At 40.9% G+C, this 22,966-nt stretch overlaps 1 protein-coding gene across 2 annotated transcripts in view; it reads left to right on the top strand.

Annotated features, from left to right (window-relative positions):
- The window catches only part of PI4KA (phosphatidylinositol 4-kinase alpha), a 55,989-nt gene extending 36,730 nt beyond the window's left edge, over positions 1-19,259 (top strand). For both annotated transcript variants that reach the window (XM_065851669.2, XM_065851668.2), the window contains exons 32-55: positions 9-136; positions 1,385-1,543; positions 1,903-2,054; positions 2,557-2,664; positions 3,365-3,492; positions 3,573-3,692; positions 4,338-4,417; positions 4,554-4,747; positions 5,474-5,564; positions 5,990-6,157; positions 6,695-6,748; positions 7,989-8,109; positions 8,314-8,443; positions 10,422-10,492; positions 11,332-11,404; positions 11,524-11,594; positions 12,137-12,246; positions 12,849-12,953; positions 13,416-13,541; positions 13,867-13,987; positions 14,644-14,803; positions 15,994-16,083; positions 16,970-17,053; positions 18,566-19,259. In XM_065851669.2, the coding sequence (XP_065707741.1) occupies positions 9-136; positions 1,385-1,543; positions 1,903-2,054; positions 2,557-2,664; positions 3,365-3,492; positions 3,573-3,692; positions 4,338-4,417; positions 4,554-4,747; positions 5,474-5,564; positions 5,990-6,157; positions 6,695-6,748; positions 7,989-8,109; positions 8,314-8,443; positions 10,422-10,492; positions 11,332-11,404; positions 11,524-11,594; positions 12,137-12,246; positions 12,849-12,953; positions 13,416-13,541; positions 13,867-13,987; positions 14,644-14,803; positions 15,994-16,083; positions 16,970-17,053; positions 18,566-18,617 (2,696 nt within the window). In that variant the 3' untranslated portion in view covers positions 18,618-19,259. The remainder of the gene's footprint in view (positions 1-8; positions 137-1,384; positions 1,544-1,902; positions 2,055-2,556; positions 2,665-3,364; positions 3,493-3,572; positions 3,693-4,337; positions 4,418-4,553; positions 4,748-5,473; positions 5,565-5,989; positions 6,158-6,694; positions 6,749-7,988; positions 8,110-8,313; positions 8,444-10,421; positions 10,493-11,331; positions 11,405-11,523; positions 11,595-12,136; positions 12,247-12,848; positions 12,954-13,415; positions 13,542-13,866; positions 13,988-14,643; positions 14,804-15,993; positions 16,084-16,969; positions 17,054-18,565) is intronic.
- The last annotated feature ends 3,707 nt before the right edge of the window (positions 19,260-22,966 follow it).

Here is a 22,966-nt window from a genome sequence, read left to right as displayed (position 1 = left end):
GTTTTCAGACTGTGATCCCCAGCTCCTTCATCATCTGTGTTGGGGACCCCTGCGAATGTTCAATGAACATGGCATGGAAACAGCAATTGCTTGCTGGGAGTGGCTGCTCGCTGCCAAGAATGGAATAGAAGTGCCGGTAGGAAGCTTTTAACAACTCTCCTTCTGCCCCTGCAAGGGAAGGAGAAGAAAATTTTGAGAGATTCACAGCTATTGTGAATCTATGTCAAATAAGGATGTTAAATGCCTTGTTAATCACTTTAGCCTGCCAGGAAATCTTTGATCCTGTATTGTTGGAGTCTGAGCACCCTCACAAAGTGAACTATGGGAAATAAATCTTTCTCAGCAGCAGGAATAATATAGCAAAGGAAATCTGCTAGGATCTCAGCTGTACAATTTGCTTTGCTCCTGAGATGCCTGAGCTGCTCATGAATCAGATTCTGAACTACCGCAATTTATAGAATGGTGTTCTAAAACAAATAGAAATCAATGTCCCTGCTCATCAGTTAGAGCCTTTGGTATCTGGCATTGCATCCTTGCATAAAAAATAGGCTTGCAAGAGTCCTGATCTTATAACAGGCTAGAACAGCTGTATTTTGTGAAGTGAGGATGCATCTAATAGCAATAAAGGAACTGAGCATGGTGTAGTGGCAACCTGCACACAGCTGAGGAAGCTGTCTCTGCTAGTTGCTCCAGTTAATGAGCACCAACTGTTTCACTTGCTGGAGATAATCATCAATCTAAATTTACTTAGCTCAGTTTACATGCATATTTCAGCATTTAACTTCTTGAGCATCAGTTTCATTTTTTCCCTCTTTAGGCTTCTGGGAAATTTGTTTGTATCTTTTTAAGGAGATCAGATAAGCAACCTTGGTTGTTGGGTCTCTTTTCTACCAGAGGATGCTGGTCCCCAGAGCAGGTTCAGAAAAAGTGAATTATGTGCCATCTCTGTGCCTCATCACCAGCTGCGTGTGCTCCTGAGCCAGCCGGTGTCCCGCAGCACGTGAGAACCTGGCACACGCTTCTCTCTGCTGCCCTGGTGTTGGAGGCAGCAAACTTTAGTAGATCTCGCGGGCGGGTGGATGGCACCAGCTGATCTAGCAGTCCAGTCTCCTCAGCAAAATCCAGTGTTTGTCTGCTGTTGCCCTTAGTCTTTCTGTCAGGAGCTGCACTTCTGACGGAGTCTTTCTTCCCGTCTTAATTTAGGATGTGAAGGAAACGTTTTATTTCAGGTGGGATATATAGACCGGTCTCTGCCTCTCTATTAATATTGCCTCAAATTTTGATTGATGGGTTAGATTCTTGCGTGCCCCATGGTGAAAGATTGTGCTTTCCCTATAAGAAGATGCTCTTGAAAGAGGAAACACTGTGATCTTCCATTTTGCAGTTCATGCGGGAAATGGCAGGAGCCTGGCAGATGACAGTAGAGCAGAAAGTTGGCCTGTTCTCTGCTGAGCAGAAAGAAGCAGATCCATTAGCAGCCTCAGAAGAAAGCCAGCCAAGGCCTTGTCCGCCAGAGGTGACCCCACATTACATCTGGATAGAGGTCTGTATTTCTTCTGATCGACCCACCTATGGCAGTGTTGCAGTGATGCTGTGATTAAGCTACTCTGCACTAATTGTTCTTATGATTTGGGAAGAGAGTGGAATCACAACTGGTGTAGTCCCGCTGCCTCAAAGCCAGGATACACACTCTTTTATATGAGCACAATGTAGTCATAGAATAATTCTGGTTGGAAGAGACCCTCAAGATCATAGAGTCCAACCATAATCTAACTCTAGCACTAAACCATGTCCCTAATAATTGAGTCTCTAATAATTTCTGTTTGAAACAGAAAAGACTGGGGTGTTTTTTGAGTTGAAAAAGGTCAAAGGAAGCAAAGCATGTCTTTCGTTCTTTCTCAGTTTTTGGTGCAGAGATTTGAAATAGCCAAGTACTGCAGTTCTGACCAAATAGAGATCTTCTCCAGCCTGCTCCAGCGGTCTCTTTCATTGAACATTGGAGGAGCGAAAGGCAGTTTGAATCGGCACGTGGCAGCAATTGGACCCCGATTTAAGTGAGTAGTGTTGGTTTGTTTTTTCCGTTGGTGAAAGAAATAAGGTCGTAGAGGACTGGGAGGGAAAAACCTAAATGCTAACTGTATAACTGGTCCTTGGCTTCAAGTGGTGAGAAGTCCTTTAACAGTGGGAATGATGTGGAGCCTGAGATCTGTTTTCAAAGCAGAAAGTCACTTTTGGTGCTTCAGAAAACTTAATGGGATAATTTCATCTAGTGAGTTGCCCGCATCATGGATCCAGTCAGTGTATCAGTTGAGGATAATTTTGCTCCATCAAGGTGTTTCACTTTTCGTGACTTTAAAGCTTCAGCTTTCTATGGTTCAGTAGTCACAGCTTTAGGAACAGAGCAATGATAATGAAAACCGTTTGAGAAGATCTCTGGGACAGGCACTTCTCGAAGAACTGAATGGAATTACAGCTGAAACCGTGGTTTGTATGGTGTTGCATTGGTCACCATCTTGAGAATGCCAAAATTTTCATTCTCTAACTATTTTTTATTAGGTTACTGACTCTGGGGTTGTCTTTGCTGCATGCTGATGTGGTTCCAAATGCAACTATTCGAAACGTTTTGAGAGAAAAGATTTATTCAACTGCCTTTGATTATTTCAGGTACTTTTTTATTTACAACTACGTAACTGAAAGTGTGTGTGTGATTTCCTGGAACCTTCCATGATAGTTCAGAGCAGCAGCTATCGTTGTCTTCTAGTGATTTAACTTCCTTTCCTTTTTTTTGCCCATTTTAAGAGAAACTTCTATGCTTTTGTGTAGTTCCTAAAACATTTCAAAGAGGCTTAGATGTAAGTTCCAGTTTTTATGTGTGGCTTACAAAGTAATACCTTCAGGAATGTTTCTCTTCTTTGCTTTCTTACTTTGGAGTTTATTCAATGCTCAAAACTGTACATAGATTTATAAGATTTAAACAATTGCTGTTACAAAATGTGTGGCTGAAATATAGTTCCACTGTTTTGAAAGTACACCCACAATGAATCTGATGATTTCAACATTTGACATGGGCATGACAGAAAATAATAGAATTGATAGGAACGTCTGAATTTGAGGAGGTCAGTCATAATATTAAATTTCAGATGAATCCAAGATGGTGACAGGCTGCTGCTTAATTTTCAATTATGACCAGAAGTTTCTACTCTTTGGTCAGACAAAATAAAGCAATGAGGATAAAATGTAGTGATGTGCAGTCTCATCCTTGCAGATTCTGGTTAGAATAAGAAATATGACTATATTAGATTTGTTTGTATTTTTTTTTTCTCTAATACATTTAACTTCACATTATTTGTGTGATTTCTCTAAGTTGTCCCTCAAAATTCCCTACGCAAGGGGAAAAGAGGCTTCGTGAGGATATCAGCATATTGATCAAGTTTTGGACAGCGATGTTCTCAGACAAGAAGTATCTGACTGCCAGCCAGCTCGTGCCGCCTGGTGAGTTCCTTTATGAGCCTTTTCACAAGCCTGTTGTTCCTTTGATTGGATTCTACATCAGGTCTGTGCTCTGTTCTTAGATAATCAAGACACCAGGAGCAACCTGGATATCAATGTTGGATCTCGGCAACAAGCTACACAAGGATGGATAAATACTTACCCTTTGTCCAGTGGCATGTCAACCATATCTAAAAAATCAGGTATCTTTTTGATTGAAACCAGCTCATTGCAACCCACTTTACAGCATATTTTATATACAGTTGTTGCTCAAAGTCAATATTTACCTTTAATGTTGGACTCTTCTTCTGGCAGGGTATTTGATTACTGGTGTCAGACTTTGGAGAGGGGGTAGAAAAAGTCTCACCGATAGCAAGCAGCAAAGTTTTGAAATTACTTGTTTTGTTTGATAAAATGTTCAGTTCTGTGGTGCATAAGAAATAAGACTGGAGGTCAAGATGTGTTGAAATCCTGTAACAAAATTGCTTTGTGCAAACATGCTCCAGTGCTTTCTGGGGGCAGCGGAGTGGCATTACATTGTGGGTTGTGTTTCTGTACAGTTGTAAACTACGTGCTGTTTATTTTTAATGGGCAGTTGTGTTTCCAAAGTGAATGCAGTACTGGCTAAATTGATAACCCTGTGGCTTGTCGTACCCCATATATTTAGAGAACAACCGTATGATGAGTAGCTGCAGTACTGACTTATGGAAGTCACTCTGATCTAAATTTACAAGTGTCCTATGGTTACTCAATTCTTATGTGTTAATGTTGCCAGGTGTGGACAGTTCGAAAGCACTGTTTAACATACTGAACAAAAGCCATTGAATACTTTTTATTCTTTTCTCAAGGAATGTCTAAGAAGACTAACAGAGGTACGCAGCTACACAAGTACTACATGAAGCGAAGAACACTACTGCTCTCCTTACTGGTGGGTCATCAAAAAAAACAGTGTATCTGTATGAATTTCTGAAACGTTGTTGTTGCAGGATACGTAAACTAAAGTATGAAACTGAGAGTGTTTTTTTCATCTTCCAGAAAGCACTCTTTTTTTCTGTTTCCCTCAGGCTACTGAGATTGAACGCTTAATCACATGGTACAATCCACTGTCTTCCCCTGAGCTTGAGTTGGATCAAACTGGAGAGAGCAGTGTAGCAAACTGGAGGTCTAAGTATGTCAGTCTTAGTGAGAAGCAATGGAAGGATAATGTAAATCTGGCTTGGAGCATTTCTCCTCATCTTGCTGTACAGCTGCCTACCAGGTGAGATATTTCAGGAGAAAGAACTGATGTAATTCCTGCTGCCTTAGCAGTGGAGTGAGTACTTAGACTGTAAGTGCTGATGGCACTTGCTCCTGTTACAGCCACTTATACAGCTGGTTGGGACCTTGGAAATGGGAAAAACTGAATTACTTAACATACTCACTTGGCTCAGGCTCTGCTGGAGTCCAGCTGCCTTTCCTGCCACGCGTTCTTCACTAACACTTAGTGTTTTGTTTAGGAAAAATCATGTTTGGTTTTAAATAGCATTTAACCTATTAGCAGGCACAGCATTTTAACAGTGCTGAAAGTAACTTTGAATGAAGTGTTCCAGCTATATATTGGCTTGCGCTTTAGTAAGTATTACAGGAGAATTAGCATAGTTGGCTCCAGCAGGGAGAGGAAATTCTTTCCCCCTTACAACAGTGACAGTTTTTGCCAAGTCGAGTTCTGCATGCTGGTTTCTCTAGAATCCCAGACAGTGTATTTCAGCCAAGAATCCAGTGGTGGGCTAAAATACTAGTGGTTTATACAAAGGCATTGGATGAGGACCAGTTGTTCCTGAATCCCCTTTTCACAGCATATTGGTCCCTCGATGTGCATTATTTCATAGTTGGACTATTTGTTTATTAAGCATATACTTTTCTTCCATTTTCTGTTCTCATTTTCACATAAATAGAAGAAGCTGTCAAAATTTTCTAATATTATCATATTCCTGGTTATACTTAGATTTAAGAACACTGAAGCTATTGGAACAGAAGTGACCCGTCTGGTTCGGTTGGACCCAGGAGCTGTTAGTGATGTTCCTGAAGCAATAAAGGTACTTTTGAATATTTGTACTGTTACAGGGCTCTAGTATGGCCATTTCATTCAGATGTATTGGAAAATACAGTCTTCTGTACGTCACCTGTAAAACAGATGACAGGAAGACTGAATCATCTTTGACTCTTACAAAAGGGCTCATCCTTTCTTCATTCTCCCTGTGCTAGAACTTCTGTCTTGTCCTTTTATTGGTTTCACTGACTCTGTCTGGTGATCTGGGAGGTAAGTTGATTCCAATGGATAGGTTTCCGTGGGGAAAAAAAAAAGCTTTAGATAAAATAGCTGTGGTTTTGTTAAAATTTACCATGTTTCACCACAGCTTCCCTGCCATAGGAAGCTGGATTATAGCATGACGTCAGATGTAGACAACCCCGCCATTATTGGGTGCTATAAACTCCTGACGTGTCTGACCTGCTTTTTCAGTACCTGGTTACCTGGCATACGATTGATGCTGATGCACCTGAGCTCAGCCATGTTCTCTGCTGGGCACCAACGGATCCACCAACCGGCCTTTCCTATTTTTCAAGCATGTACCCACCTCATCCTCTAACAGCTCAGTATGGAGTTAAAGTCCTGCGATCTTTCCCTCCGGTAAGATAAGTTCCTAGTGAACCTTAACACTCCAAGTAAAGTTATGGCCTGATTTTAATATCATGGAGACACATGTGTGATAAATGGGCACACCACATTGCGGAGTGTGAACAAATTGGGATGAAAAATTAAAGCTAATTGTGCCATGTAATACTAGCTCATGTACTTGCAGCTTTTTATCATAAATCACACCAAGCTGAAGTCTTCAGACTGCTCTTCTCACGTTGTTCCTTTCAAATCTTCTTTTCTTGGAAAGGTGTTTCTTCTAAAGCAGCAGCAATCTAGATTTTTAACACTTGTCAGGTTTTTATTAGAATTATAAAATACATTATCATTAATGGTGTTTCTGAAGGGAGTAACTGGACAGAAAAGTACTTTAATTTGAGGAGATGGCTTGTATATAGCTTAAAATAAAGAGGCAGTGCTATTTTGTTCATCACTTAAGTAAAGGGAGCTTTTCTCTCTGCGTGTGACCTGCCCTCCCTTCCAACTACTAAAACAATACCGATAAAAACCCTGCCATCTTTTCTCTTTCAGGATGCCATTTTATTCTACATTCCACAGATTGTGCAGGCACTTCGCTATGACAAGGTGAGGATATGAAACAGCTGCATATGAACAAAGCAGATTTTAAAACAGTTTTTAGACTTGAAATTGCAAATCAGACAAAATTTTAGCTTAAACTAATGCTGCTTATTATTGTGCTGTACCTAATGCAGAGAAGACAAATTATTGTGCCTAGAGGCTGGCTTGCTTTGTTTACACCTCTTTTATGAACAGGTAAGCTTGAGAAGCTGGAGAGCAGGTAGCTTGTCTGTCAGGAAGGAGATTTTGTTATAGGAAACCGCAGATGAGGACTCTGTGTGAATAAAGCTTTTGAAGGTCTGCGTGAGGCAAGCAGTAACAAAATTAAATCACTATCTTTGATCATTTTGCTGTGGAGTTAACCAGAGAAGACATCTAGGGGTGTCTTGTGGTCCATCGTGTATATGAAATCAGATCTTCTGGCTTCTGCAAGATGAAGCTAAGCTTGACAACCAAGTTCAGAGTTCATGAGCATCCAATCATTGTTATCTGCCCACGAGGTATGAGAACTCTGATCAGTGCATTATTTTCAGGTGAAGGCATCCCCAGCCAGTAGTGCAGGTGACTGCATGTAGTTAATCTTGGAGAACCTTTGCGTAGGTAAGAATCCTCTGCAATGCAGAGTATGAACATCAGACAACCTGTCTGTTAATATCAGTCAAGCATAGAAACATCTACAAACTACAGAAATAGTTGCAACTAGAGGAGAGGGAATGCAGTTTCTGAAGGGAGCAGGATTCCCTTGTGCACTTCAACTTCTTTTGTAAGTTTAGTGTTATTGTCTAGAATTTCTGTGGACCTGTGCCAGCCCATGCAGCTCTTGCCACCAGAATGTGCCATCCATATGACACCATTTAGATTTCTGGTATTACAGGAGCATTTAGTGAGGCCAAGCAAGGCCGGTGTTTGTTGCACTGTGCTTTGTGCTGTACTTAAGACACATGCCAGAAGATGCCCTAAGCTCAAAGAGAACTGAAGTCCAAATAGAACAGATAGACAATGGCACAGGGTGGGAAGAGCATTGGTTAGAATAATGGGATAGATCAGTAATAAAGTGGAAAACAGTTTAGGTCAGTTCACTGCCTAATACAATAAACTGTATTCTTCAAAGGTTTTTTATCAAGGTGAATGAGAGTGCAGACGTCTTCATCCATTAAATATTTTGGGGATGTGAAGAATAGCTGTTAGAAGCAGTAATATAGAGTTGTAATAATCTTGTTCCTAACTGCACTGGATGTGGTTGCAGATGGGTTACGTTAGAGAATACATCCTATGGGCAGCTTCCAAATCCCAGCTCCTTGCTCACCAGTTCATCTGGAACATGAAAACTAATATCTACATGGATGAAGAAGGACACCAAAAAGATCGTGAGTGCTTTAGAAATAATCTAGCTTGACTCTTTTCCCTTTCTCTGTTCAGACTCGATCTCCTTCCTCTATTATCAGGAGGAATTCTTTCAGCTAGAAAGCTCTCTTTCATTTGTAGAGGTAGAGGCAGTTATTTCTATCACCCATATGATTTACCTTGCTGAAATAAGCTCCTGACACAGATGATTCCTTTTTCACATGCAGCCGACATTGGAGAACTTCTGGAGCAGCTAGTAGAGGAGATAACTGGCTCGTTGTCTGGCCCAGCCAAGGAGTTCTACCAAAGGGAATTTGATTTCTTTAATAAAATCACCAATGTTTCAGCCATTATCAAGTAAGTATTGCAGTCAGGAATTGTGCTCTTCTGGGGTTCACTATTCTGTTAATTACCAGTTTCCTGCTTAAGAGGCTGAGTTGCTTTTATAGGGGTATTGGGATCATTTTTTCAGGAAAAAAAGAATTACTTACTTAAATGATGAGTGCTTTGAGGTGGCAGTCTGTCTGAAACAGCTGTATCTTTTTCCTTTGGAAGCAGATTATTCTGAACTTGAACTTCAGTTGCTAATCTTATTTTATCAAAGACATTGTGGTTTGTGATAGTGGAATGAGGTTCCATAGAAAAGTGCACTGAGAGGGGAATGGAGTTGGTGGTCTTGTCTTAGTTGAAATCCCGTCTGCATCATTTGCTTTTTTGTGGATATGCTGCCAGTGTTCTCCTGAACAGTAAAGCAGAGCATGAGTCAGGCAGGAAAACCAGCACTTCTCTGTTTAGATCTACCAGACTGACTGTCATTGTTTTGCATATTGTAACTTCTTACCAACATTTTGTGTGGAATTTAAAACCAAACCAAACAAAAAAACTACCACAAAACCAAAAATGCTCAAACTGCTAAAACTCCACAAAATTGTCTTTTCCTCTTCTCAAAGAGATCTCATTGTGCAGTGTAATACCAAGACAATTGTTCTTTTTGCATATGTCAGCCTTTTCCCTTCATTGCTAAACTTTGGTTATGGAGAAAGACTTCATGTTATAAGCATTTGATTGTTGATCTCTTAAAACTGAACATCCTTCTTAAAGAGAGATTCTCACTGTTGACTGTAGAGACGGCAGTAAAAGATGTAATTTAACTTTTATAAAGCTTGCCAGTGGATGGCAGCGGCTCAGCACACAAGCTCTAAGTCTGTAAGTGTGGTTTCATTGCATATTTTGAAAACATCCTCTGGTGTAGGAAAGTAATTGAAAGTCATATAAAATGTATGTCCTGGGACATACCTTCTTTAAAATGAAGCTTTGCAAACCACCAGTATAAGGGCGTCAGGCTAAAGGACACATCACAGAAACAGTCAAGTATCAGCTGCCTTCTCTGTGCGTGTTGAGATGTTTTCACCCAGTAGGATGACTTAAAAGGAGAGTTAGGATCTGAGTATCTTGATATTTAGAATGAAATCAATCCACTGTTTATTAATATGAAGTCACAGTTAAGCAACTGATAATTGTGCTTTGCAGGCATTGCATTTTGCACCCCAGCCTTAAAATGAATCTGGTTTTGTGCATCTCCAACGTAAATGCAACATAGAAGAGATGCCGTTTGCTTTGTAGATGGTATAAATGAATTGAATGTGTCATCTGTAAGGATTTCATTATTTTAAGTGTTATATTGCTGCTGTACCACTTAAAATTAGAGCATAAGTAATACTTTCCAGTTGCACGCACCTACACCAGGTGAGAATGCAATTGTGTGACGGACTTCAATGGACGGTTAACACAAATGCCTGTGCAAATTGGGTAATTGTACGTGCTAATCGTTAACCATGTTACCAATTATCCAGTTGACACCTGCAGTCATGCTAAGTATGTGAACAAATAAGGCATGTAATTGCACAGGCATTTTGCTGGCTTATCCTTTTCCAGTTAGCAGTGTTCCTGTTCTAGAATAAGTTCCACAGGGGAAAACTATATTGGTGTAATTGTAGGAGTGCTTACAAAGGTGTAATTATGCTCAAATTTCTGTATAAGGAAGAGCCTTCATATATTTCCTTCACATCTCTTATGCTGTTAGGGTTTGTCAACAACTGTATGTCAAATCAATGTTAAATCTACAAAGCAAAGCCTATAACCTCCATTAAGATAGGAAACATTCTGGTATGGCATTGAGCCTGGAAGTTCTCTAGAGGTGGTGCAGTGAGAGATCTTTATCATTACAGGAAGAAACAATTTTAGTGAAGTTTGTGTAAGTTTGACACAAATTTGAAGCCAGTACATAGAGTAATAATTAGTATGCAGATGAATAAAATATAATTCATCTTTCTAGGCCCTTCCCTAAAGGAGATGAAAGAAAAAAAGCTTGTTTGAGTGCTCTGTCTGAGGTGAAAGTGCAGCCTGGTAAGAAGTGATTTAATCACATGATAAAGTGGGCTTTTTCCATTCAGAGCGAGTACTGTATTTTCTGCAAGCAAATATGGAAACCTCTGCAAGCGTCAGCTCTCAGTGGCTGTTCTTCTGTTACAGTTGGATTATTTCTGTCTTGAAACAATTCAAATATTTTTATCCACCCAATAATTTCTATATGGTGCATCAAAACTTGCCCAAGAGCGAGGTAGATAACGCACATCATGGATAAAAGCATAAATACCTGTCTTAAGAGGGAAGAAAATAAGTTCTTTTTTTTTTATACCACTTTTTTTGTAAAAAGATGAGGCACTTTTGAGAAGTTACATTATCTCAAGAATGAAGCATGTCCAGTTCCTTTAGTTCTCCTTTTTCTCCCATCAGGCATTCCCTTGAAATGTCATTGTCCGAAGGTCCTTTTAAATCCCAAACATGTGTTTTCCCAATCTGAATCTTCTCTTTAAAATGAAGCTTTCATCAAGCTTTTCCTGATCTCTGACAGGTCTGAGTTCTCCTGCCATGAGTTGGTTGCTAAGGGCCCTTTCTAGTGCTCTGGGACATGGTGCCACGTCTTCTTAGGGAGAAGTCCCATCTGTGTATTTTTGTAGCACAGATTCTACATTAGTTCAAAACTGTATTCTGTTAGTTTCTGGCAATCACTCCCTGATACAAAAGACATTGCATCCCTCCTGGCTCACAGACTATAGTCTCCAGTTTATCTCTAGCATTTTATTTAGTTCAAAATTAAGGTTTTAGGCACATCAGTTATTCTCTGATTGTCATTGTCACGCTAGCCGGTGGATTTGTTCTCAGCTGTCTGCTCCATTTTGCAGGCTGTTATTTGCCCAGCAATCCTGAAGCTATTGTTTTGGACATTGATTACAAATCAGGAACACCGATGCAGAGGTACCAGGCTCTTGTTATATTTTCCCATTAAGTTAATTCCTGATATGTAGGTATTTTTCTAGAAGCTCTTGTTTGGCTAACTTGCACTCATCATCATCTTTGTTTTTATTACAATTTAGTGCAGCAAAAGCGCCCTACCTGGCCAAATTTAAAGTGAAACGATGTGGAGTCAGTGAGCTTGAAAAAGAAGGTTAGTAACTGCATCTTAATCATTTACACTACTAATTAAGAGTGGACAGTTCCTTTAAAATCACTTGCTCTTAGTGACCCGTACTGCTGCAGTGAAGTTATTTCCATGTTGAACTTTACCTGCAATGGTGCAGCTCAGAAATGAAACTGAATCAAAGAAAGAGAGAAGAAATGTCTGAAGCCTTAAATCCTTTTTTTTTGCAATTACAGTTACTTTAGACTAACAGATATTGATTGCCTTTCCCTGGTTTTTAGACCATAGAGAACTCCAGGGTTTGGCAGTTTTTTCTCATAAATTTTTGTGGGATGCTCTGGCTGTCTAGCTTAATGCAGGTCAGGCATTTATCATGTAAATCATGAACACTATTTTGATACGTTCCAGTTCCAGTAGAAGAAGGGAAATAGAGTATTCACCTTGCAAGGTGAAATATCTGTAGTGCACCTGCAGTGAAATGTTGTGGTTTTGAGAGCAGAGAGCTTGTCATGATAAAAAGTTGCTAATGAAAGTGTGTGTCTGGGTTTCGCTTTATACTCTTCCTGCAGGTCTGCGCTGCCGTTCCGATTCCATAGATGAAAGTGCAGAAGAAGGGGTGGACAGTAGGAAGATCTGTTGGCAGGCAGCCATCTTTAAAGTGGGCGATGACTGCAGACAGGTACAAAGTGATCAGTTGTAGAAGGCAGATTTGTAGGTGACAATACGCAAGAAGAAAATAATTTCAGTGTAGAAATGTTTTTCTTTGGAATTTTGCGAATCTCCAATAGTTCTGGGCTGAGAGTGAGAAATGTGTTGTACCCCTAGAGAAGTTCTAACTTGAAAACAAAAAGCCATTCTTTCCAGACAGTTTCCCATCAGTTAAAATTCTTTTTCAGAGTTTATTTTTCGATCGACCTATTGGTAACATAGCAGTAGTTTTCAAGGTGGTATCTTGTACCTTGAAGCTCAGTTGTTTTTGATTAGGAGGGGATGCTGGCTATTATCCCTGGAGTTATTGGTAGCCTTTTTATCAAAGAGTGATGGAAAAGTTTGTTCTAAGGTCAGCAGTTAAATCTTCAGTGTTGCTTGCTACCCACTTAAACAGTATTATCTTTTCCCTTTTTGATTCCCCCCAGAGCCCCAGTGCATGCACGAGCACACATCTGCAGACCTGCTGGGGTAACTTAATGTTCACTTCAGAGTTCTTCAGATCATTTTTGTAATCTAAGTTCTGACCCGTAACCTCTGTAATCCTTGTGCATTTCTTTTCTTGTATAACAGGACATGCTGGCTTTACAAATCATCGATCTCTTCAAGAACATATTTCAGCTGGTAGGCCTGGATCTTTTCGTGTTTCCATACAGAGTGGTGGCCACAGCTCCTGGAGTAAGTGGCCAATTAACTGTACTGCTGTAGAAAATAGCTCCTAATTAAAAAATACTTTCTCTTCCAGCACACATAAAAATTCCATACTGTGAGGAAATACTGCCCACATCACTCATGCCAAATATTTGGAGTACCAGCAACAAAAAAGTCTTTCCTCTCCTGCTTCCTGCTTTTCTAAAGCTTTTGGCTCTGAAATTTTTCTCCTTGTGGTTATTCATGTTTGTTGTTTGATTTTTGGGACTGCATTGTGCAAGTCAGTGGAAAGTCACAGAGCATGTTTTATGTTGCATGGCAATCCTAAAAAACTGGATATACATTTTTATTCATAAACTAGAAAGCCTGTATTCAGTGATCTCTAGGCTTCTCCACATTTCCCTCAGGACCTGTATGACTGCCAAGAGCCATGAACAAAATATATTTTAGGAGCGTGCTTTACAGACCTGTTTCTCTTCTTCCCCTCAGTGCGGTGTTATTGAATGCATTCCTGACTGCACATCCCGTGACCAGCTGGGCAGGCAGACGGACTTTGGGATGTATGATTACTTTACAAGGCAGTATGGAGATGAGTCTACCCTTGCATTCCAGAAGGTAAAATATCAGTTGGCAAGCAGAGCAAAATCTTGACTGAGAAATATTCTAGCTATAAGAAATAATGACAAATAATTGGATAATGACTACCGTAATGCTGTATCTGGTTTCTGATGCTGATAATCCACTTTTAGCTATGAGTGAGTTAGCTAAAGAAGTTATTGCAGCTGTAGATATATGGAGAATATCATTGAACGTTGCTTCAAACTAATCATGAATGGAAAAAAAAAGAAAAAAGCTTTGTTTGGCTGTATCTGCTCCTGGGATGGAGAGTTATTAAATTCTCTGTGTTCTTCTGATTTGTTTTAACTTCCTGTTTGTACAGGCTCGCTATAATTTCATCCGCAGTATGGCTGCGTATAGTCTGCTCCTGTTTCTGCTCCAAATTAAAGACAGGCATAATGGCAACATCATGCTGGACAAAAAGGGACACATCATCCATATTGGTCAGTCAGATCCACATTTGAATTTCAGTACTTACTTTTCCCTTCTGTTGTGAAGTATTGCTCATAGAAGATGGTAATCCATTTTCCTTTTGAGATCAATCTATATAGTGATTTCACAGTTTGTAAATATACATGGGATTTTTTTCATGTCTGTTCAGTATTGTATGTATATTCATGTTGGCTGCTCCTTTGTAAATTTAGCTTTGCAAAGTTTTACCAGCTTCAGGAAAGTATATACACATATGTGTGGATTATGCATGTATATGTACTTATGCATACATACATATATGCGTTTTTATATATATGCATAAATATAATGTATCTTTGGGTTCCTTTCATCACTGAAAGAGTACGAATTAAATTTGACAAGTAAATTTATATAACTGTAAGGCTGTAACCTCTACTTTAGCTTTGTTTTTCTGGAACTGCGCAGATGTTTCAGCAAGGAGTTCATCTGATGTCATCATTCTTGCATCTACTCTGATCTCATGGTGATGGTTCTTTTGTTGGTGTTCTTACACTTCACCCAAGCTTTTTTCCAGTCAGAGTTGAAATGTTGGTAGAATATATGAAATTCACATTTCCTTTCTTCTGCCAGCTTTGGCAGTGCTCAATTAACCAACCAAGTTTATGAGGCAGGTTATCTTTTGGCACAGATTTTGGATTCATGTTTGAAAGCTCACCTGGTGGAAATCTGGGCTGGGAGCCTGACATTAAACTGACGGATGAGATGGTGATGATAATGGGAGGAAAAATGGAGGCAACTCCGTTCAAGTGGTTTATGGAGATGTGTGTCAGAGGCTACCTGGCAGTCAGGTAAGGGGTTCTTAACTGCTCAGAAGTGGAAGTGCTTGCACACCTAAAACCAGATGAGAAGATAAATAATAATAAACATTTGTCTGTAGGGGGGCTGAGCCTCTCAGACTGTCCTGGTGCATCTTACAAACTTTGAAACAGCTTCGTAATCCTGCAGTTTTACAGCCTTTATGTTTTTTTCGTGTTCTTATGTTATATTTGAAAATTGTATTATGTCCAATTTATAAATATGATGTTACGTTTCCTCACATGATTTAGTATGCTGATAAAGCTTTGCTGTAGGAAACTACAGGAGAATCAAAATCTTTCTTGTTTTCCCAAACAGGACAGTCACTTTAATCACCCTTTCAGCTAGTTAATTAGGTAGGAGATATGAAAAAGTGCTAGAATTTTCTGTTGTAAAATATGCAGGGGTGTTGGTAGCTCAGCTCTTGAGCTGTAATTGCCAGCCAGCCACAGTAAAGATTTGTGACATCACGTTTGCTTTAACATGCAGGAAGACTAATAAATCTATATCAATAGGATGTTGCATGTGGGTGGGAGAACAGTGCAACAGAGTCTAAATAAAAGCTCATTCTATCATGAGTATAAAGGATTATTGGTGTTATCTTACAGAATCAAAGTTTCTTCAGCTAGTAGCCCCAAAAGGGGCTGTCTTGGAGTCAAGATCAATTTGGGTCCTTGATGGGGAGCAGTCTGGAGGTGGTTTTGTGTCAAGGCAAAAATGTCACCCGAGTAGTAGAGTAATAGCTTGGTAGGTAATAAATGTTCTGAGTGGGAGGAGAGGAAGGAGAAGGGAAGATGGGCCGATTATAGTAAAGAATTACATAGAGTAATTAGGAATTAGAAGACAATCTGTTACTGTGGTATTCCTGGTTTTGGTCCACTGATTCACCTTTATGATGCCAAAAAAATGTTTACTAAAGCATTGCTTTGTATAATCCTCCCTGAGACTGTTCATCTTGCAGCATTCCGAGTATCTGGTAGTCCAACATAAAGGAGTGAAAATTAATTAAAGTGACAGGTTGCAAGCAATGGTGTAGCTCCACCAGCAAATGTAAGAGGATTAAATGTGTTGATTTAATTACAGAAAAAGGTGTGGTCCAACTCGTTGAACTCCTCAGCTTGCCTCCTTTACCTACTAAGGCTGCAGAAATTTCAGTGCTATAACCTTTTTCCCCTCTTTTTAGGCCTTATATGGATGCTGTTGTCTCACTGGTTACATTAATGTTGGATACGGGGCTGCCTTGTTTCCGAGGGCAGACAATCAAGCTGTTGAAGTAAGTCAGCATATGTATGAAATGGAAAATGTTCATATGTTCTTCACAGAATGTGGGCTTGCCACAGCTGGTGCAGTGAGTATAGGTGTCATGCTACTCAAATACCTTTAATGTCTTTATCATTGTAAAAATGGTAAGTTTTGCTTATGAAATATCTCAGACAGTAGGAATTCCAGAGGACTTTTCATATAATTAAATTCAAGCTGTTCAATGACTGTGCAAGTACGTGGATAATCTTTTGAGTTCATAGGACTAGCAAAATAAGACTGTAAAGATCTGCTTTAGTTGAGAGGTAATGAGTTACTGAGACTGATGTTCTCTGAAATGGTGTTGGACTCCAAAGAACAGCATCTTAAAATTTGTTCCACAGATAATACAGTGCTGGATGGGACTATGTTGTATCATTCCACAGCTTAGGCAAATACAAATTCTAATGTGACACTTTAAACAGCCCTTCAGGCTTATGCTTCTGGAGTTTTAGCTCCAGAGGGAGCAGAGGTAGCTCAGTATTTCCTGCATGTAAATTCCTACAATTTCCTAAAGATAAGCACCGATTTGTAAATTATGATGGGCTGGAGCTCAAGGGCACTACTAGATACATAGATATTTTAAAAGCAGCAGCTGCCTAGAAAGAGAGACTTGCTGTTCCTAGAGTTAGCACTAGACTGATGAAGCGTTCACAGCCTCTGTCTCCACTGTAAGACTAACGGCAAGTGCTTATTAAAACATGACATAATTTGTACCAGGTAGTCAGTCTCAAAAGAAGTAGATTATTGGAGCAAATGAAATCAACACCTGGCTGAGCTTGTGCAAAGACACATTTGTATCACGCTCAAAGGAGACCTCACTAAATTTACTCTTGCGTTTTGTGATTTTCTGTGTATAGACACAGGTTCAGCCCCAACATGACTGAGCGGGAAGCTGCAACTTTCATCATCAAGATCATCCAGAATTGTTTCCTCAGCAACAGGTTTGGCATCTGTGCATTTCTTCTCCAAATGAAGGTCATCAAGCTTTGAGCAGAGCTAAAAAGTAGAGTTTTATCAGTCAGATACCAGACATTTTTGAATTGCTGATATTTAGATAATGCAGGACAGCAGCGTTGCTTCTGAACCTGCTGCATCTCCTCCCTTTTACACTGGGAAGGAAGGCTTAAGCCCAGGCCGGTCAAATAGCTGGCAAGTCTAAAGAATAGAAGGTTTTCTGTCAGTGAATCTTTGGCCCAAAAGTTAAGCATTTTGGCTCCTATGTTAAAGCATGGGCATCTGTGTGTATGTAGTTGTGATATCTCCTTTTACATAGGGTAGGACCACCTCTACAAATATAAAGGGATAAATAGTAAATGGTATTGAATGGCCACAGGAATAGCATGCCTTCTGGTCAGAACGAAGAGAGATTGATCTTGAAGGTTGTTCCCTTTAATTTTGTAAAGAGGAGGTTTCTTAAAAAAAAGTGTACATGGTCTGAATGAGAATGAAACTGAAACAGAACTACAGCGACTTTTCAAAGTATTTTTTATAATTGCATGTAGGCATGAAGTTGCCTGAATATCCTCCTGAAATTCAAAGCTACTATTCTGTGCAGAAGTGTATTTGACTCTTCTCTAAAAATGAGTTCTAATCTTTCTACTAATTTTTTCTTCATGTCTTTATGCTACATTAATGTATTAATAATTTTGCTAGACTTTGTTATTTAGTTTATAACATTGGCTAAAGAAAATGCCTCAAGAAACCTGGTAATGTGGTTTTTTAATGTCTTTGTAGCTGGGCCACGTTTGTTATCTACTATTCAGTATAATTAATGGAATAATCAGTTCTATCAGATAAATAGCAATTTAAAAATAAGCTTAATCACCAGCTAGCCATTCAGCTGTAGGTTTTTTCCCTTCAAGTATACAAATAGTTTGGTATCTTGTCTACCTGTGGCATGGTTAGTCTGTGACCTGAATAAGCTCTACCTGTGGATAATTGAGTTATCTGTAACAAGGCTTAGATTTGTTTGTTTGGTCACTCGTCAGAGATGCTGCTATTAATGCTATTATTTCCCCTGCCCTTTTATTTTCATTATTAGTATTATCCTTCATTAAGATAACTTTTATTTCCACACAATCCTGTCTCCACGCAGCCCTGATGATCTTGCTTCAATCATTATGCATTTCCTTCTCCCAAAACAAACTGCCAATGCAACGTGCAGTGCTTCTGGCTTATCCAAACACAGGATCCAAGTTGCTTTTGCCACACTGAGAAGCATGGAAATACTTTTTTTTACCTATTTTAAACAAGAGCAGGATGTTTTGTGCCATTCATAACAGTAACGGGACCTTCACAATGCCTTCAAAGCACGTAGGGCTAGGTTTGATTAGCAGCTAATTTCCTTCACCCGTGGTTTGTTTCTGTGAGATCTTGATGTTTGTTTTCTGTGACAATGGCTGCAGTATTTTTTTAAACTTCTAGTTACCTCTGGCTTTGCTTTTCTTCTCTAGGAGCAGGGCATATGACATGATCCAGTACTACCAGAATGACATCCCATACTGAGAGACACTAGAGATTCACTGCCCAAGTGAAACATCAATCCCGTGCCCTCACTCCAAGCTTGTGATAAATAGGAGATGCTCAGTCACACCTCACTATCTTCCATCTTTTGTGTATGTGTGTGCATGTGGGTACGAGTTTCCTGGACATCGCAACAATCAGTCCGATTCATTCCTTTCTCTTTACCAGGTTTATATATATTTCTGGTTTTCCCTGGATTTTTGGAGTTGGGCTGCAATCGCATCAAAAAATTGTACTACGATTATGAATGTGTGAAAGATGTAAAGCTGGTGGAGTTTGAGATTTTTTTCATGCAAGGATTTTATAATACCTTTAAAACAATTTAAAAAGCCCCTTTCCTGCACAATCCCACAAAATGCCATGGAAGGGAAGGGTATGGATTTCTCTTTGGAAGCAGAAATGTTACCTTGTTCTAATTCCACTGTATAGAAAGCCTGATAATCATCCAAGCTGGTGATGTCTATGTAGCTGTGTTCATACTTTGCACTGTACATGGTCCCTGCTACGTGGTCAGTTATTTGTACATGAAGAATGTATTTTTTTCCTTTTGTGTGTTTTAAAAAGAGAGAACTCTACTGAAGATATATTTAATCTATAAAATGTAATAAAAGACCTTAGACTCTCTGTCTCTTGCAAATGTTTTAGCTTATACACTACATCATTCTGCGCAGTTGTGCACTGTTCACTATATTGTGACCTTTTGACTGGATAAATTGGGTTTCTTCTTCAGCTTCTCATCTGTCTCAAATACCATTTTTTATTCATAGATGTTTTGTGAAAGACAGGACTGACGTAGAGCTCCCCCTGTGCCACTTAGCCCTACCCCGTGCAGGGACACGAGTCTTTGGGACAGTCTGTCCCTTTCTACGTGTTTGTGGTTCTAGAACGTGCTCATGAAAACCCAGTCCCTCTTTAGGGGATTTCTTTTCGCCCTGTCCAGTTCCTGCCGCTGCGGGTCGGGGTGGGGAGGGCAGGGGAGCGCCGGCGGGGCCCTGCGCAGCTGCTGAGGTGATGGCAGCACCTGCGGGCCCCCCGCGCGAGCAGCTGTGAGGCGCTGGGCGGGAACGCTCCCTGCGGGCTCAGCCCTGCGCAGAGCACAGCCCTGCGGGGACGCCGTGCCTTGAGGCGGCTGCGCCCTGAGGAGACGCTTCGCCATGACGAGGGCCCAGCTCCGGGGTGGGCGGAGGCATCGTGCGAGAGACCCAGCCCTGCGGCAGGGCTGCACCATGAGGTGGGTTCGGCCCTGTGCGGGAGCGGTGGGTGAGTTGTGAGCAGCGCTCAGGTTGTGGATCACACGAGAGTTTCGGCCTCTAAAAGGCGGCCGCGTGTCCCCGGGGAGGGCCCAGGGCTGTAGTTGCCCAGCCTGGGCTGAGGGCTGCCCGGGAGCGGGGCTGCAGCAGCAGGGCCTGGTGTGTGAGGGGACGGGTGGGCTCCTGCCTACAGGGCATGGTGGCTGCACACACATCTTCCCCCTTGGTAGTGTGCCTTTGTGAGCACTGTTCAACCAGCATTTGAGTCTCCCTAGGTGAGTTTCGGCTTTGTTGAGGGGACCCTCGGGGTGTCCCCTTGACCCAGGGCAGCTGGAGCTGCTGAGGGGCAGCTGGCCCAACACCAGGCTGGCTGTTGGCCCAGCCTGGGGGTGCAAGGGGATGCGCTGCTGTGCTCAGGGGCAGGAGGGGCATCGAGGGCAGTTTGGCAGTGAGCTGGTGTCTCTGTGTGTGGGGCAGGGCTACAGTCAGACTGTTTCATCCAAAAGTGGCTTGGGCTTTCGCCACGAGTTTTAAAATGAGTGTTGTGCTGCTGTCTGTTGGTTATATGGTGGGTGGCTCACACCAAGGTGTGCTCCACACCCCTATTTTCATTAACAAAATATGGAGGTGCCAGTGGCTTTTTCTAGAAATAGAGGTTCACCAGGGAGAAGTAGTGTGCAAGAACTGCTTTAATTATTGATTTAACTTAGCTTTATTATACAACCAGCTGGGACATGGAGTAGTTTTTGTGCTGTGTGCCTGTGGCTACTCATACCTATTCAGCTTCCACAGGAAAAGGAGCTGATTGACACTACAAGTGGGGTGTAATTCCTCACATCTTTAACGGGGAGCAGGTGGAGTGATAAGGTGTGAAGGCTTCTCAGGACAGGTGGTGAGGAGTTATATTTTGCTAATTCAAGTTAATGCTTATGTGCATGTGTTTTCCTTTCCTGCATCTCAAAATAAATGTACCATGTAAAATGAACCCAAATGAGTATCTCAAGCAGCCTTACAATGAGAAGATCGATTAAGTGCTATCATAACTGGAGGTGACATCAGAAGTTGCTCTCTTGAATGAGTACAGGATAAATGAACGCTATTAGGTGTAAACTTTCTAACAAATGCTTGTAGTAGTTTTGTTAGAAATATTTGGGGCTAAAAGTGATTATCAGCTGGTGAATAATAATATTAGGAATAATACATGGAGCCCTGCTAATGCTGGACTTAAGAATGTCACTTCCATTTGTGAATCTCAACCTACTTAACAATTTCTGTGTGTTCTAGTGCAAGAGTTTCCTAGAGTACAATTAGAGCCATCCAGGGTATTCTATCAGGAAGTGAATGAGTTTAAGTGTTGTTCACAGTGCCTGGTTATTTTATGTGCTTCAGTCAGGCTGTCTGGAGAACTGACGTGGTCTTAGTTCTTCTGTCAGGTTTGTCCAGAGCAATGAAAGGAGCTGGGGCCAGGTGCCTGTAGAGGTCAGCTGGTGTTATCACAAGGACAAGCTGGTTTGCAGTATGTCCTTAAAAACTATAAGATTATTGCATTTGATTATATAATTTATTCTGCTATGAAGTCTATGGAACCATCGAGAATACGTTAAAATTTCATGTTAGTAGGAATGACAAGATCCTGTGACATTTTTGTTTCTCACTGTGGTTTCTGGTGACGGTGTGTGCCAAAGCTCACCTGTATATTAAAATTAAATCTGCAGATTTAATTTTCACAAGTTGACTGTGCCTTCTTCCCCTCCCCGCAGAATTCCTGCTGCAGTACAGAGGTGGGAGAAAACTCCCCTGTAACTGAGCATCCATTGAGATACAGAGGGGATTAGGCAGTTTACATTTAATCATGCAAGGTAGTACCCTAAAGGTGATTTTTCTCAAATGGGATGTGTTCTGTATCTTTCTTCAAGGAGACTGAGGAGGTGAGAATACTAAGATGCTTCATAATATTGCAAGGACTTTGGAAACACTGAATCAATGCAGTTGGAGATGACATAGACTTATTTCACCTTCATCCTCCCACCAGGGAAGGATACATCCTTTGCGCAAGAAGGCTGGCAGAACCTTCAGAAGTCGCTCGGGTACTTTAGATAGAATTAAGATGTATACAAAGGTATTCTGAAGGTTTTTTTGTCCCTGAACATTATGTCAGACTATGTCCCGATGCATCCACAACCCTGGGAGAAAAGAGGCATCAAAAAGAGGGGAAAAAAAATGCTCTTAAAAAAAAAGTAGTTTTATTTAAGAAAAGATGCTCCTATGGTTTTTCCACTCTCAGAATTTCCAGGTCGTGGTGAGATACAGCCTTCCCTGGCTATACCCACTGCAGTGCTTTCTCTTTTGGCTGTGCATATAAAGACCCCTTAAGAAAGGAGCAAAATTTATAGTGATTCATTTGCATCTGATGGACCCAGGGTTCAGTGCTACTGGTAACTTGATCGGCACTATTCAAATGCTAATCTCATTATGTGTGTTAGAGACTGAAGCGGAGCAATGCACCTCCATCAGCGCAGTGTGCCTGTGGCATGTTCTGGCTGGTACAGGGGTGGCGGGACCCCCTGTGGCCACCCAGCACATGCTGCACAACATCTGGGTTGGTGTGGGCAGAGAACGGGAATGCAGTGAGCAAACATGAAGGGTCCTCGTTGGAAAATGCTGTGGAAGGGGAAGTGATTGCGGCCAAGAGAACAGTTTACACTCGACTTTTTTTCCTTTTCGCTGTAAATATGCCCATCTGTTCCCCTTGTTTCCGCGTGAACGTTGTCAAAAAAAAAACCCCAAACAGTAAACAAAAGGATTTTTCCAAAATGTGTATACAGCTAAAAGCATGATTAATATTTGTTTGACCTTATGAAAAATATTATGCCTGTGCTGCTTGTTGTTAAGACATGGTATTTTTGCTTGTCCCATGCAACAGGAACTAAAATCTGCTGGGCAGCACGTGGCCCACTCAGAGGCAGCACGCACAGGGGGTATTTCTAGGTGAAGGCTTTCTGACAGAACCTGGTTACTGAAAGCGCCTTGAAATAACGTTTGGGGGTGCTGCTGGAGTTTCCAGACGTGGCGCAAAGGAGA

The sequence above is a fragment of the Patagioenas fasciata genome, chromosome 17, assembly GCF_037038585.1.
Source record: "Patagioenas fasciata isolate bPatFas1 chromosome 17, bPatFas1.hap1, whole genome shotgun sequence".
Lineage (NCBI taxonomy): Eukaryota > Metazoa > Chordata > Aves > Columbiformes > Columbidae > Patagioenas > Patagioenas fasciata.
This window is presented reverse-complemented; position numbering and strand designations above follow the sequence as displayed.